We start from the raw sequence: 14,611 nt of genomic DNA, 5'->3' as shown, positions 1-14,611 counted from the left end.
AACACAGTCTCTAAAGTTTATATCACTAATGTGATAATTATTTAGAGGGGCTTAAAATTTGCTTAGCAGTGCTGGAGACATAGGCATAGCAACCAGGAGGAGTTACATGGCTAGAGTACCCCACTCTTATTTTAGAAAGGGCTTAGCCCTTCCACTTGTAAAAAATACTTTAATAGAACAGTCTAATACTCTAATAGAGCAGTCATGTACAAAGTTTAGCCAATTTTTTATAAAATTCAATCTCAAAAGGCTAATTAAAAAAAAAAATTTCCTGAGGGACATGTCTTCAGATCTCCCTAGAACTCCCATGGTCTGTATTTTGAGTGAGCTTTACACATTGTACATTCAAATTGTATCACCCTGCTTATCCCCCTCACTTTTAGTTGCTATGCCTTTGGCTAGAGAATCATTTTGGGTAATTAAAATCTATTTATGAGGTTTCACCACTAATCTCATTGGTCATGCAATAAATCTTAGCCAGAGAAAAAAAATTGGCTTTAGCTTATTTCAACTGTTCTATTAGAGCATACCAATCTTTTCATTTTAAAAAGCTGACTGATTTCCAGAAACTGTGAAACCGCTTTCTTTAAAACTGTATCTGTGGAGGTCCCTGGTTTGAACTCTGGGCACCTTTTTTCAGTATGTTTTTTGCTTCTCGGTGACTGTTCTATTAGAGTATCTTGATCGTACTTATTTCACATGTTTGGTTCTACTTTTATACCTCCTTAGCTATACTCTCAGTATTTTCAAATCACAAGTGCTACAGTTGTTAACCTATCTGCAGATTTAACTTATTTCTGTAAGTGGTTTATTACCAAAAAGTCGCACCGAAAATCGCTTGTAACTTGGTACTACTTTACCAATCTGTACCCAAATTAGAAGATAAATGCACTTTAATATGCTCTTTTCACCCTCCATATTTAAAGAGAAACCAATAAAGCTTCATGAGCTATGGCATGTGGTGAAAAGAAAATTTGGTTGAAGAAGATTAGGAAAAATGTGATGAAGACTTTGAGGGTACATCTCAAAGACTGCAAGACTGAGTTAGGTCAAATTTGATATCCAGAAGTTCCACAGAAAAAATGGTCTTATTCTGTCCAACTATTACCAGGTACAAATGCATGAAAACTGTGTTTTTCTGATTCCTGTATAATACACACTTTTCTGTAATGTGTTTGGATGCATTGGCTTTCCTTGATCACGTGGTACATTATTGTATGTGTTGATTTGTCGTCATGGTATGATTTGGTAAATTTATTAGTAGTTACATATTAAGTGGCACACATGATACATGTAGCTTTTAAATTGTTTTGTAGATGGTCCTCCCACTAATATTAATGCTGTGACATTATCACCTCGTAGTATTGAGGTCACATGGGATCCACCTGAAGCTTATATCAATGATGTCAGTGCTTACATCATATTATATAATGGCACGGAAGGTTTTGCAGATGATGGCATTGTGACAGTGAATAGATCATCCACTAGGGCTATTATTAATGGATTGGAAGAGTTTGTTAGTTATGACATCACAGTACAAGCAGTGTATGATGCAAGAAATATTCCTTCCAATCCAGTGAGGGTGATGACTTGGTCAGATGGTAAGTAAAATATTGTACAAGAATTTCTTTAGGGTTATACCGATATACCGATACATATTGTACCGGTGCCTGATATGGAGATTTTGCCAATGTCAGCTGGTCCCGATATAGTTACCAAAAATCGATAAGATATACCAATATAAAACTGAATTGTCTTTGCCATGGTTGAGCCACATTATAGTCTTTGTCATATAGCTAGCAAGGTTGGGGAAACAGTAGTATGTACTACACTATTATTTGTAATTGCTCCATCATACAATGACGATTCTGCAATAATTTAGACTAATTATGGTTACTGTGTGTTTTTATATGATTGTGTTCTACAAGAAGCCATAGATATATGCATGCAGCTAACATTCATTGTTCAACAACCATTCAACAAACAATCATAGTGGTAAGCTATACAAAGCAGCTATAGGATGAATGAACTACAAACACAACTTATACAACCAGCCATACAAGCTATTAATTCAGACCAATCTTATGCATTAATATATTTGTGGGTACATTACTGTTTGGGTTGTTAATTGAGGCAAGCATTGCCATTGATTGTTAGCACTTTGAACTACTTTTTAAAGCATATCTTAACCAGATGGGGTAAATAGAATGTTAAAAGCTCCCTATTTAGTTTTCTCCAAGCTAAATGGCTACACTTTATTATAGGGGTATATCATGGTATCTATATTCAGTGTTTAGACTCAGTATATCGGATTATGTCAGATCAGCTTAAAATTTCTCAAAGTACATTTCTGTATTTCATTGCTTCACTTACAAGGTTTTATTATACAGAATTAGAAGTCCTGCTGAAAGATTGTTACAGTTTATTGGTTGGCATATTTTGAGCCATAGCAGTATAGCTATGTACATCAAGACCCATGGTACAGTGGAACCTTAGTTATCCGAATCCCTTGGGACCAGGGATGGTTCATAGGTCTGAAATGTCCATATCTCTGAAACTGTGTGTAAATACGCATAAGAAATGTTGGTAATACAGGTCAGTATTATTTAACCACCCTAATAAAACAGTCACTACTCTAATAGAGCAGTCATTTCTGTAATTCGGTTAATCGAGAATCCAGATAAGTGAGATCCAAGTAACTGAGGTTCCACTGTAATATGTTGCATGGTCAAAAAGTGAAAAGCACATGCAGCAAAACCAAGCATTACCACCATTTACATGTAGCAATGGTTTTGCATATCCTCTGTGATCTTACCACTTCAATTCAGAAACACACAACAAGCTTACAACAGATTCATATATACTATTTCACTAATATGAATGCTGAGAAACTTGGATAATTCTTTCTGTCATGCATTCCCAGGAATCACTCTCGTCACAGGTTTTGAACTGGCTTTGCATTCCATTTTAAACCCCTCCTATTACGTACTATTCCAAGCATCCATTTCTCACAACTTCTTTACTTTAGCTTTAGAGTGTGTACTCTTTCTTCACAACTCTGCTGTTTGGTATAGATATTACTTCACAAGCCCCAAGGCAGGTTGTAGTCCTTTCCACAGTAATAGCAGATTGGGTGTATTCTCATGGATGTCCTATTGAGGTGACTGTTCTGTTATTGGACCATCATTTTAGACATGTTAGATTTTTCATTATAATTCTGTAGCTGGTACACTGATTTACTTGAAGGCTTGAGCAGTGTTGGGTTGATTAGCTACACAATGATTATCAATGTGATCCCTTAAGCAGTTCATTCTGTAGGTATGGCAAACATCAATTTTTTATAAACTTAAAACTGCACCCTCATTACCAAGCTTTTGCTCTTGCTCCGGTTACTTTTAAAGAGGTTAGTTACAATGCATGGTTACAGATTTTCAGCTTATTCGCATAAGTAGTTTATCCTGTACTGGTTTGATAACAAATTACAGTGCTCAGTATAATTGATCTGTCAAAAAGACTGATTAGCATGCAACGTGGTCGGTTATTGGTCCATAATAGTAAGCAGGTCAGTCACTGACTTTTAATGTTAGATAATTGGCTTGGTGTTTAGGGCACACACTTCATAAATACAGGATCCCGAGTTAGAATCCAGCTAAGGGCTGTTCTTCTTTTTCTCTTTTTTTCACTCTGGCAATATAAATGTATGATAAAACATGCCAATTACTATTAATCATAGCCAGTATTGCTTAATTATTTCTACTTGTTACACAACCCTACACGTAGAAAACAATACACAGAGCTATCCTAGAATAGTTTTCTTTCTTTGCTGATTGGAGGTTACGTGCAAAAGTTATGAGTGGTTCCCTTTTCATTACTGTTTTGTTTGATAGGCAACTCACAAAGCTATTGACACGCTATCTGCGAATTAACACTTTGTGAAAAGAAACAAGACATGAAAGAGGACAAAGATAATGTGGGCATGTTTTGTGCCAAAAGACATCATCTAGGCTGAAATGACATCCAACAAAAAAACCAAGCATTAATAATAAAGGTCAGTCAGGTAATCAGTTAGTCAGTATGTAGAATTGTAGTTACCATACAGTATGGTAGTACTGTATAGTAGAGACATGAAAGATGTGGGAGTCACCCATGAAAAACCATCACTCAAAACTGTAATATCTGGCTATATGACGCCTAGCTAGCTACACGCGACTTCTCTCAGTTTTACTTAGACAATAACTGATCAAACAATAGCATACATACAATAGATATAGATCAGCTACAAAAATAGAACAATATGAAGCCTTTACAACAAACCATAATACATTAGGAAACTATACAGCTACAACCACACATTAACAACCACATAATATAACATACAACTACAACCACATCAAGACACACGGTAGTGTGTCGTGCGGCCCAAGAAGCCGGCGCGTAACACCCGTGAGTATATTGACAGGAAGAAAGAAAACGCAATTTTCGCACCTCCGTAGCTCTGTGCTTCCTTGATGAAACAAGACGGTTTTTGCTGTGGACATGCCCCCCAACTGTAGCACTCCACATTCCAAATTGGAGCGAAATCGCTTCGCGCGTTTCCGAGATATGCGACTTCAAAAATTGGCTCAGTTTCTTCGTTTTTTTTTTCTTCTTATTTTTCTTTTTCTTGTCGCACACTTACAAAAACTGCTATAAAACTCGCACGCCATATCCGATTGCCTTGAAATTTGGCACACAGAAGGGGGATATAAAGGCGCATCTCTGTACCAACGTTGGCTGGAATACGATAAACAGGCAAAGAGTTATGAGCGATTATTCACGAAAATTAACACCAATATGTTGTCACGCCTACAGGGTAAACCGCATATGGGAAGAAGCTGAAAATCGGTGGGTGAATAGGTTAACTATTGAACCTCAAACCTTTTGTGGTTTGAAAGAAATCGAGCTAAAAACCAGGAAGATACAACGAAAAAACCAACAGTGTGTAACAATTACGCAATCGAGATTAGCTAATAAAAAACGACTGATTGCCACGCCTACCAGGTAAACCGCTTGGGGTAATGCTTTGAAAATCGCTGTACAGATGGAGTTATCATCTTAGAAAGGCTCCTCAATGGTGTAGAAGAATCAGACTTAAAACCACGGAGTTATAACACGAAATCCAACTTAGTGTAGCAAGTGCGAGATCGAGATACTCTAATAGAGCAGTCATCCTAATAGAGCAGTCATCCTAATAGAGCAGTCACCCGAAGAGAATTCAAGAGATCAGCTAGAAACAAGTAACCTGTATAGAGATCAGCTACAAACAAGCCACCCTGTAGAGCGATCAGCCACAAACAATTCACCCTGTAGAGAGATCAGCTAGAAGAAGTTACCTTGTAGGGAATTCATGCAACTATAGAAAGAGATAATTCAGCTAGAAGAAATCACCTTGTAGAGTTCAGCTACAAAGAAACCACAATGTAGAGAGTTCAGATACAAAGAAACCACCATGTAGAGAATTCGTTTACAAACAAGTCACCCTATAGAAAGATCAGCTAGAAGAAGTTACCTCGTAGAGAGTTCAGTTACAAAGAAACCACCATGTAGAGAATTCATTTACAAACTAGTGACCCTGTAGAGACATCAGCTAGAAGAAGTTACCTTGTAAAGAGTTCAGCTACATAGAAACCATTCTGTAAAGAGCTCAGCTGCAAACAAATCACCTGTACAGAATTCAGCTACAAACAAATCACCCTGTAGAGAGATCAACTAGAAGAAGTTACCTTGTTGATAGTTCAGCTACAAAGAAACCATCATGTAGAGAGTTCAGCTACAAACAAATCTCCCTGTAGAGAGATCAGCTAGAAGAAGTTACCTTGTAGAGAGTTCAGCTTCAAACAAATCACCCTGTAGAAAGATCAGCTACAAACAAATCTCCCTGTAGAGAGATTAGCTAGAAGTTACCTTGTAGAGAGTTCAGCTACAAAGAAACCATCATGTAGAGAGTTCAGCTACAAACAAATCTCCCTGTAGAGAGATCAGCTAGAAGAAATTACCTTGTAGAGAGTTCAGCTTCAAACAAATCACCCTGTAGAAAGATCAGCTAGAAGAGGTCACCTTGTAGAGAGTTCAGTTACAAAAAAACCACCATGTAGAGAGCTCAGCTACAAATTAGTGACCTTGTAGAGACTTCAGCTAGAAGAAGTTACCTTGTAGATAGTTCAGCTACAAAGAAACCATTCTTTAAAGAGCTCAGCTGCAAACAAATCACCTGTAAAGAATTCAGCTACAAATAAATCACCCTGTAGAAAGATGAGCTAGAAAAAGTTACCTTGTAGAGAGTTCAGTTACAAAGAAACCACCATGTAGAGAATTCAGCTACAAACTAGTGACCCTGTAAAGACATCAGCTAGAAGAAGTTACCTTGAGAGAGTTCAGCTACAAAGAAACCATTATTTAAAGAGCTCAGCTGCAAACAAATCACCTATATAGAATTCAGCTACAAACAAATCACCATGTAGAGAGATCAGCTAGAAGAAGTTAACTTGTAGAGAGTTCAGCTACAAACAAATCACCCTGTATAGAGATCAGCTAGAAGAAGTTACCTTGTAGAGAGTTCAGCTACAAAGAAACCACCATGTAGAGAGTTCAGCTGCAAAGAAATCACCCTGTATAAAATTCTGCCACGAACAAATTGCCCTGTAGAAAGATCAGTTAGAAGAAGTTACCTTGTACAGAGTTCAGCTACAAAGAAACCATTCTGTAAAGAGCTCAGCTGCGAACAAATCACCTGTACAGAATTCAGCTACAAACAAATCACCCTGTAGAGAGATCAACTAGAAGAAATTACTTTGTAGAGAGTTCAGCTACAAAGAAACCACCATGTAGAGAGTTCAGCTGCAAACAAATCACCCTGTAGAAAATACAGCCACAAACAAATTGCCCTGTAGAAAGATCAGTTAGATGAAGTTACCTTTTAGAGAGTTCAGCTACAAAGAAACCACCCTGTAGAGAGATCAGCTAGAAGAAGTTACCTTGTAGATCGTTCAGCTACAAACAAATCACCCTGTAGAGAGATCAGCTAGAAGAAGTTACCTTGTAGAGAGTTCAGCTACAAAGAAACCACCATGTAGAGAGTTCAGCTGCAAAGAAATCACCCTGTAGAAAATTCTGCCACAAACAAATTGCCCTGTATAGAGAGATCAGTTAGAAGAAGTTACCTTTTAGAGAGTTCAGCTACAAAGAAACCATTCTGTAAAGAGCTCAGCTGCAAACAAATCACCTGTACAGAATTCAGCTACAAACAAATCATCCTGTAGAGAGATCAGCTAGAAGAAATTACCTTGTAGAGAGTGAAGCTACAAACAAATCACCCTATTGAAAAATCAGCTTGTAGAAGTCACCTTGTAGAAAGTTCAGTTACAAAGAAACCATTCTGTAAAGAGCTCAGCTGCAAACAAATCACCCTGTAGAGAGATCAGCTAGAAGAAGTTAACTTGTAGAGAGTTCAGCTACAAAGAAACCATCATTTAGAAAGTTCAGCTTCAAACAAATCACCTGTAGAGAGTTCAGCTACAAACAAATCTCCCTGTAGAGAGATCAGCTAGAAGAAGTTACCTTGTAGAGAGTGAAGCTACAAACAAATCACTTTATTGAAAAATCAGCTAGAAGAAGTCACCTTGTAGAAAGTTCAGTTACAAAGAAACCACCATGTAGAGAGTTCAGCTACAAACTAGCCACCTTGTAGAGACATCAGCTAGAAAAGTTACCTTGTAGAGAGTGAAGCTACAAAGAAACCATTCTGTAAAGAGCTCAGCTGCAAACAAATCACCTGTACAGAATTCAGCTACAAACAAATCACCCTGTAGAGAGATCAGCTAGAAGAAGTTAACTTGTAGAGAGTTCAGCTACAAAGAAACCATCATTTAGAAAGTTCAGCTTCAAACAAATCACCTGTAGAGAGTTCAGCTACAAACAAATCTCCCTGTAGAGAGATCAGCTAGAAGAAGTTACCTTGTAGAGAGTGAAGCTACAAACAAATCACCCTATTGAAAAATCAGCTAGAAGAAGTCACCTTGTAGAAAGTTCAGTTACAAAGAAACCACCATGTAGAGAGTTCAGCTACAAACTAGCCACCTTGTAGAGACATCAGCTAGAAAAGTTACCTTGTAGAGAGTTCAGCTACAAAGAAACTATTCTGTAAAGAGCTCAGCTGCAAACAAATCACCTGTACAGAATTCAGCTACAAACAAATCACCCTGTAGAGAGATCAGCTAGAAGAAATTACTTTGTAGAGAGTTCAGCTACAAAGAAACCACCATGTAGAGAGTTCAGCTGCAAAGAAATCACCCTGTATAAAATTCTGCCACAAACAAATTGCCCTGTAGAAAGATCAGTTAGAAGAAGTTGCCTTTTAGAGAGTTCAGCTACAAAGAAACCATTCTGTAAAGAGCTCAGCTGTAAACAAATCACCTGTACAGAATTCAGCTACAAACAAATCACCCTGTAGAGAGATCAGCTAGAAGAAATTACCTTGTAGATAGTTCAGCTACAAACAAATCACCCTTAGAAAGATCAGTTAGAAGAAGTTACTTTGTAGAGAGTTCAGCTACAAAGAAACCATTCTGTAAAGAGCTCAGCTGCAAACAAATCACCTGTACAGAATTCAGCTACAAACAAATCACCCTGTAGAGAGATCAGCTAGAAGAAATTACATTGTAGATAGTTCAGCTACAAACAAATCACCCTGTAGAAAGATCAGTTAGAAGAAGTTACTTTGTAGAGAGTTCAGCTACAAAGAAACCATTTTGTAAAGAGCTCAGCTGCAAACAAATCACCTGTACAGAATTCAGCTACGAACAAATCACCCTGTAGAGAGATCAGCTAGAAGAAGTTACCTTGTAGATAGTTCAGCTACAAACAAATCTCCCTGTAGAGAGATCAGCTAGAAGAAATTATCTTGTAGAGAGTTCAGCTACAAAGAAATCATCATGTGGAGAGTTCAGCTGCAAAGAAATCACCACTGCCCAAATTTCAAGGCAATAGCTCTTTCCATTCTGAAGTTATCAATTGTCAAAGTTGGCAAATTGGATGTGTGTGGAAGGCCCCTTTTCGCAAATCCGGTCCCTTATGTATTATATATCCCATCCAAAAACAGCTTATAGCTGTAAAAAAAGTGCGCGTCCAAGTAAAGCAGAGTTAACTGCGACAAAAAGTAATGATATCATAATGCGGCCATGTGCGAGGTGTGCAAGTTGTAATATTAGCTAATCAGATAATACAATGTTATTGTTAAAGTGTTAATGAGAACTATGTGATGCTGCTAGTTTTGAAGTGTGTGAGCATCTTCATAAATGCCACATAAATTTAATTCTCAATAAAGCAATGTGTATAGATTCTCTGATAGTAATAAATAGTTTGAGTTTGGCCACCTTTCCTTTGTTCGTAGCATTGCTGTATACAGGAAAGGCGGCCAAACTCAAACTATTTATTACTATCAGAGAATCTATACACATTGCTTTATTGAGAATTAAATTTATGTGGCATTTATGAAGATGCTCACACACTTCAAAACTAGCAGCATCACATAGTTCTCATTAACACTTTAACAATAACATTGTATTATCTGATTAGCTAATATTACAACTTGCACACCTCGCACATGGCCGCATTATGATATCATTACTTTTGTCGCAGTTAACTCTGCTTTACTTGGACGCGCACTTTTTTTACAGCTATAAGCTGTTTTTGGATGGGATTTCAATACTTTTTGTTAGAATAAGCAATGCACTGTTGATAACAGTAGGTGAGTCAGTAGTTTCCATGGTTTTGACAGAAACCCCAGATTACAGTGACAGAATATTAAAATATAACTGTAATTTTAGTGGCCAGGGCCGCCCACATTGGGGGTAACTGGGGTATTTTCCCCCCTACCACAGCCTGAAAGGGGCCACTTGAATACCTGTTTAAAGAAAGATCGATATACTCTAATAGAGCAGTCAGGATCTAGACCCTTCCTTGCCCCTGGGCCCCTCTTTAACTCTTTTCCCTGGGCCCTCTAATTTCTCTGGACGGCCCTGTTAGTGGCATGCAACTGCAGTCAACTAACGCCCATTTTAACTAGTAAACCCTTAACAACACTTTGCCTTTCATCTTGTACTGCATTGAAACGATCAAGATACTCTATTAGAGCAGTCACAAAACAGCTGTAACACAGCCATAGGCGGCGGAAAGGGGGGGAGGGGGGGGCTTAGCCCCCCCTCAGAATGATATCACACCGAAATTATCTTTCTTGGAGTGGGGCTGAAAACCGTGATAAAGATCGAGATACTCTAATAGAGCAGTCACTCTAATAAAGTATTCAGTGTGTAGCGAGCTATGTAAGGATTTTTATGTAGTTTATCAGCTAGAAATGGTAGCTGGTGAGGTGGAAGCTCTTGTCAGTTGGTTGCGACCTTTTTTTTTTTTTTTTTTTTTTTTTTGGTCTCACCTTACTAAACTATAGAAATAAGTCTGGGTCAGCCCAGCCCCCCTCATATCAACTACTTGCTCCACCGCTGAACACAGCAATCAATATTTAGCATAGTTACAACTTCTGCTTAGCATCGGATTGTATAGTTTAAATTACTAGCTACTTACAGACTTTACAATATAAAAATATGGCACTTGTAGAAATGTGACTGTTTTATTAGAGTATCTCGATCTACTTCAAGCATTGACTAATTCAAGTGAAGAAGCTACGCCCCTGCCAAGAGATCTTGTGAAATGAAATGAGAATAGTAAAGAAAAGGCAAGTATGTACAGAGACAATAGAGGGGCGCGTAATTATGTCCTGTTGTAAATAAACGCCTTTAAAATTTATATTACTACTAAATAAACGCACCAGAATAGGCTTGTGTGGCTGTTGTCTCCAAGGTTGTCTCATTATTTGTCTTTTCGTGTTGAAGGGATTTAGTCGCAATTGGTGAGTTTAACTATACATGTATTTGTGTTGTAAAACTTAATTGTAAAAAGGCGATTAGCACATATCATGATAAACATGTATTTGTCACAGTAGAGTCTCTCACGAAGTCACGATTATTATGAGACATTGGACCAGGGTAAAAAATTTACTGCTATATTTAGAGGTTGTAGCGTTTGTATATCTTAGTATCTTAATAAATAATCCCCCATGATCACTAATCACTAATAGTACAGTGAAAACTGGTCATTATTCAGGCCGTAGGGACAAAATTTTCTAACCTTGCCTTTTAAAGAGGTGGCTGCATTATGCGGCCTTAAAAAAAAGGTAAGAAGCATGCTGTTCTAACTGGCTATAGAGATGGATTTAGTGTATGACAGCGTATGAGACAGTGAGTGCTGGCAGCAAGGGGGCAGCCAATCTGTTAGAGCACCAAAAGCACTGCTTCAGACATAGGCAGTTGACTGTCAGCCCCAAGTGTAAAAAGTTTCACTGTTGGTCCTTATAAGCTCCTGATGAAGAAAGTGATGAAGTCATTATCCATAGGATATATTTTTCAGAGTATCCATTTCAGTTCTACAATATAGTAGCCAAGCATAAGATGAACATAACACAGCATTCCAGTAGTTTAGTGGTGACCACAACACTGCCTGAGTTAAACTGTGGTGAGATTTGAGACTACCAGAAGCCCTGGAATGTCTTCAACACATGAAATACCAAATATCTAATGCCTGGCTTTCATCCACAGTGGACCTGTCTTGGTGGCCACTTGTACAGAAGGGAAACAGCTAGTTGCCACACCCCTTAATTATCAATTTGTAAAATCGTTAGCAAAATTGTGTGTGCGAGCAAGTGCGATGTGGCAGTGCCGTGTATATGGTTGCTGCCTAGCAGTGACACATCACGAGTATTGAAGTCACAATGCGTTACTGTATCATCCATCTAAATACAATCTCTGAATGTGTCATTTTGTGTAGAGAGCAATCTTCCACAAGAAGTGACCTGCAGGTTTCAGTGTATATCGTTAACCATTAATATTGTTCACAATATTGTGAACTATATGTACAGTGAAACCTCACTTAGTGGCCACCTCTTTAATAAGACCACCTCATTATATTGGCCACCTCTAGTAGGTCCCAAATATAGCTAAGCATTACTTATGACCTCATTAATAAGGCCACCTTGTTATTCAGGCCAAATTTTTTGGTCCCACAGCCTGCCATATTAATGAGGTTTCATTGTACTTATGTGAATTTTTATTTTTCGTAACTTTTCTTCAGGTTTACTGATGGGCACTATGAAGCATTGTTGACTGGTACGTGTATAATGTGGTGACTTGAAATGCTAAAACAGTACGTAGCGTGTCTTGTATGTACATGTAATGTGTTGTAATGTGTCCACACATCCACACATCTTAGAAATAAATGTAATTGTATTCTCTATAAATAGTCAGTTCCATTGTGCCACTGGGTCATAAGTTGGTTGAGTATGGATCATCCAGGGCACTTGAGTCACATTTTGTCCTGGCCAAGTGGATCTCATCCACTGACAGAATATACAGGATCAGATCACGTGTATAAATTACGGTGGAACTTGTTTATTGCCACCTTCACTCATTCAGCAGGTAACAGTGTATAAATTCTCAATTGGAATTGGCTTTTCAAGAGTGGTTGTCTTTCTATACTAGTGGCCATTAAGATAGGTTGTACTGATAGAGTGTACATACTAGAGATGCAACAATATCCTCCACTTAGTGTCGTTTGATAGTGATGCAATGGAGACTGTGTATTATTGCATTTAAATACTATACTATTATATTGCAACTCTAGCACGTATTTATAACAGGAATGTTTGTTAACCGTTTAGACATACTGGAGCCACACCCACTCATCTGGATTCTACAAATGGAGTCATACCAACTTGTTGTCATCATACTCACTCGTTACTCCCATTGTGTTTGGATGAATATACATGCCGTCATGTGAGACTTGCTACCATGGCGGGCCACTGGAAAACATTTGCATAGCAGTTATATTACAGTCATTATTGTACAATTCTTACATTATTGTTGTGAAAAGTGTTTGGTATTCATGTGTCTCCTCTGTATGTTGTAATTACATGTGTAATTTTGTGTGGGGGTGCTATAAAATGCAATAATGCATGGTGACAATTGTATTAGGCGATTTTGCACACTTCCTTTTAAGCTAGCTACATGTGCTAATTACTCACAGCTTGTGTCAACAACTGGTAACCGCAGTTGTACTCTTGTGTCATTCTTTAAGCCGCGCCCTTAGAGGACAAATTATGTGGGGGCGACTAATTTCAAAACGAAGGATGGTATGCAGCACCATAGATTAGCTATATCTATGGACTATAATCTATGGCAGCACACTTCTTGGTGGCTATATGTACTGATTAACTACATAGAGCGCCAGTTCATCAATACCCAGAGACCGCAGTTGTGCTCTGCGTCATTCTTTAAATTCCGAGTAAAATTCTTAGAGAGCAAATGACGTGGGGGCGACTAAATTCAAATTTCAAACTAGCCATTCTCGAAAACAAATGTTTCAATCTGAACGAAACTTTCAGAACAGTTTAAAGACACATTGCCCTACATGCCAAGCGAGTATTGCGGAAAACAACAATCTGGGATTTGTATTTGGCCTCTAGGTCGACTGAGGACGACTGAAACTTCGTTTGGTGCTGAAATCACGACTGTAGGGTAATCATGTATGGTGAAATCGATGATGTGAATCTTGAGGTGATTGAGTGAATACTGAAGCGATAACAGGGCGATCAATGTTCGGAATGCACAAAGGAACGCAAGGCATACACCTGCGGTTGCGTCTAACCGCATGCGATAAAAAAAAAAATAAAAAAAAATGAAACGTCCCCTTTCATGTCGGCAATCTCGATCACGAAACAATCGGCATGGATTTGCTTCACTGCTTGTGTGGTAGTTACTAGTGACATGATGAGTTCAACTCCAGAGTTTCAGAGGGATAGCGTAAGTGACGGGTGGATTACAGGAAGGCCAAATTTGAGAACGTTCGTTCTTGTAAAATCCTCACGTAGTGGTCGCGTCATTTATTGTCTGCGGCGCGCGTTTCTGCTTTACTGGCCGCGCGACTCACTACCGTGAGTCTTGATATAATTTGTACATTTACTGATAAAATATTTAAAGTACATCTACTTCATCTTTTCTTCTTCCTGTAGTAAAGAAAAAAAACATAGGTTAAAAAAGTCCCAAAGCTGGCCATAGGCCGGCTTTGGGGTATACAAATACAAAAAGAAATGAAATCTAATCCAAAACAGCCAAGCTGTAAAAAAAGTGTGTCGCCCTTGAAAAGGCTATGGTGAAATAAGATGTGAAATCCAAGGTGGCGGCCAAGAAATGGCTGTGATGGTAGGTTAATGGTAAAAATTTTAATAACGACAATTCAGGTGAATTTTTGTGCCGCTTCACAAAATTTACCTGAATTGTCATTATTAAAATTTTTACCATTAACCTACCATCACAGCCATTTCTTGGCCGCCACCTTGGATTTCACATCTTTTTTCACCATAGCCTTTTCAAGGGCCGCACACTTTTTTTACAGCTTGGCTGTTTTGGATTAGATATATTATTACATCTCCCCTTCTGGGATAAATAAAACATACAAAAATTAACAA

At 38.2% G+C, this 14,611-nt stretch overlaps 2 protein-coding genes and 1 long non-coding RNA gene across 24 annotated transcripts in view; 2 read left to right on the top strand and 1 right to left on the bottom strand.

Moving 5' to 3' along the window:
• Positions 1-14,611, bottom strand: part of LOC136255908 (exosome RNA helicase MTR4-like) — a 247,932-nt gene that overhangs the window by 125,607 nt on the left and 107,714 nt on the right. The window lies entirely within an intron of this gene.
• Positions 1-14,611, top strand: part of LOC136255906 (uncharacterized) — a 189,933-nt gene that overhangs the window by 97,002 nt on the left and 78,320 nt on the right. For all 19 annotated transcript variants that reach the window (XM_066048820.1, XM_066048821.1, XM_066048822.1 and 16 more), the window contains exon 4: positions 1,317-1,601. In XM_066048820.1, coding sequence (XP_065904892.1) covers positions 1,317-1,601 — 285 coding nt within the window. The remainder of the gene's footprint in view (positions 1-1,316; positions 1,602-14,611) is intronic.
• Positions 9,678-13,109, top strand: LOC136256240 (uncharacterized). Its single transcript, XR_010701396.1, has 3 exons — positions 9,678-10,942; positions 12,220-12,291; positions 12,806-13,109. It is a non-coding gene; the product is annotated as an uncharacterized lncRNA (long non-coding RNA).

This window comes from Dysidea avara, chromosome 5 (genome assembly GCF_963678975.1).
Source record: "Dysidea avara chromosome 5, odDysAvar1.4, whole genome shotgun sequence".
NCBI classification, from domain to species: domain Eukaryota; kingdom Metazoa; phylum Porifera; class Demospongiae; order Dictyoceratida; family Dysideidae; genus Dysidea; species Dysidea avara.
The sequence above is the reverse complement of the archived record's forward strand: the minus strand, read 5'-3'. Positions and strand labels throughout refer to the sequence as shown.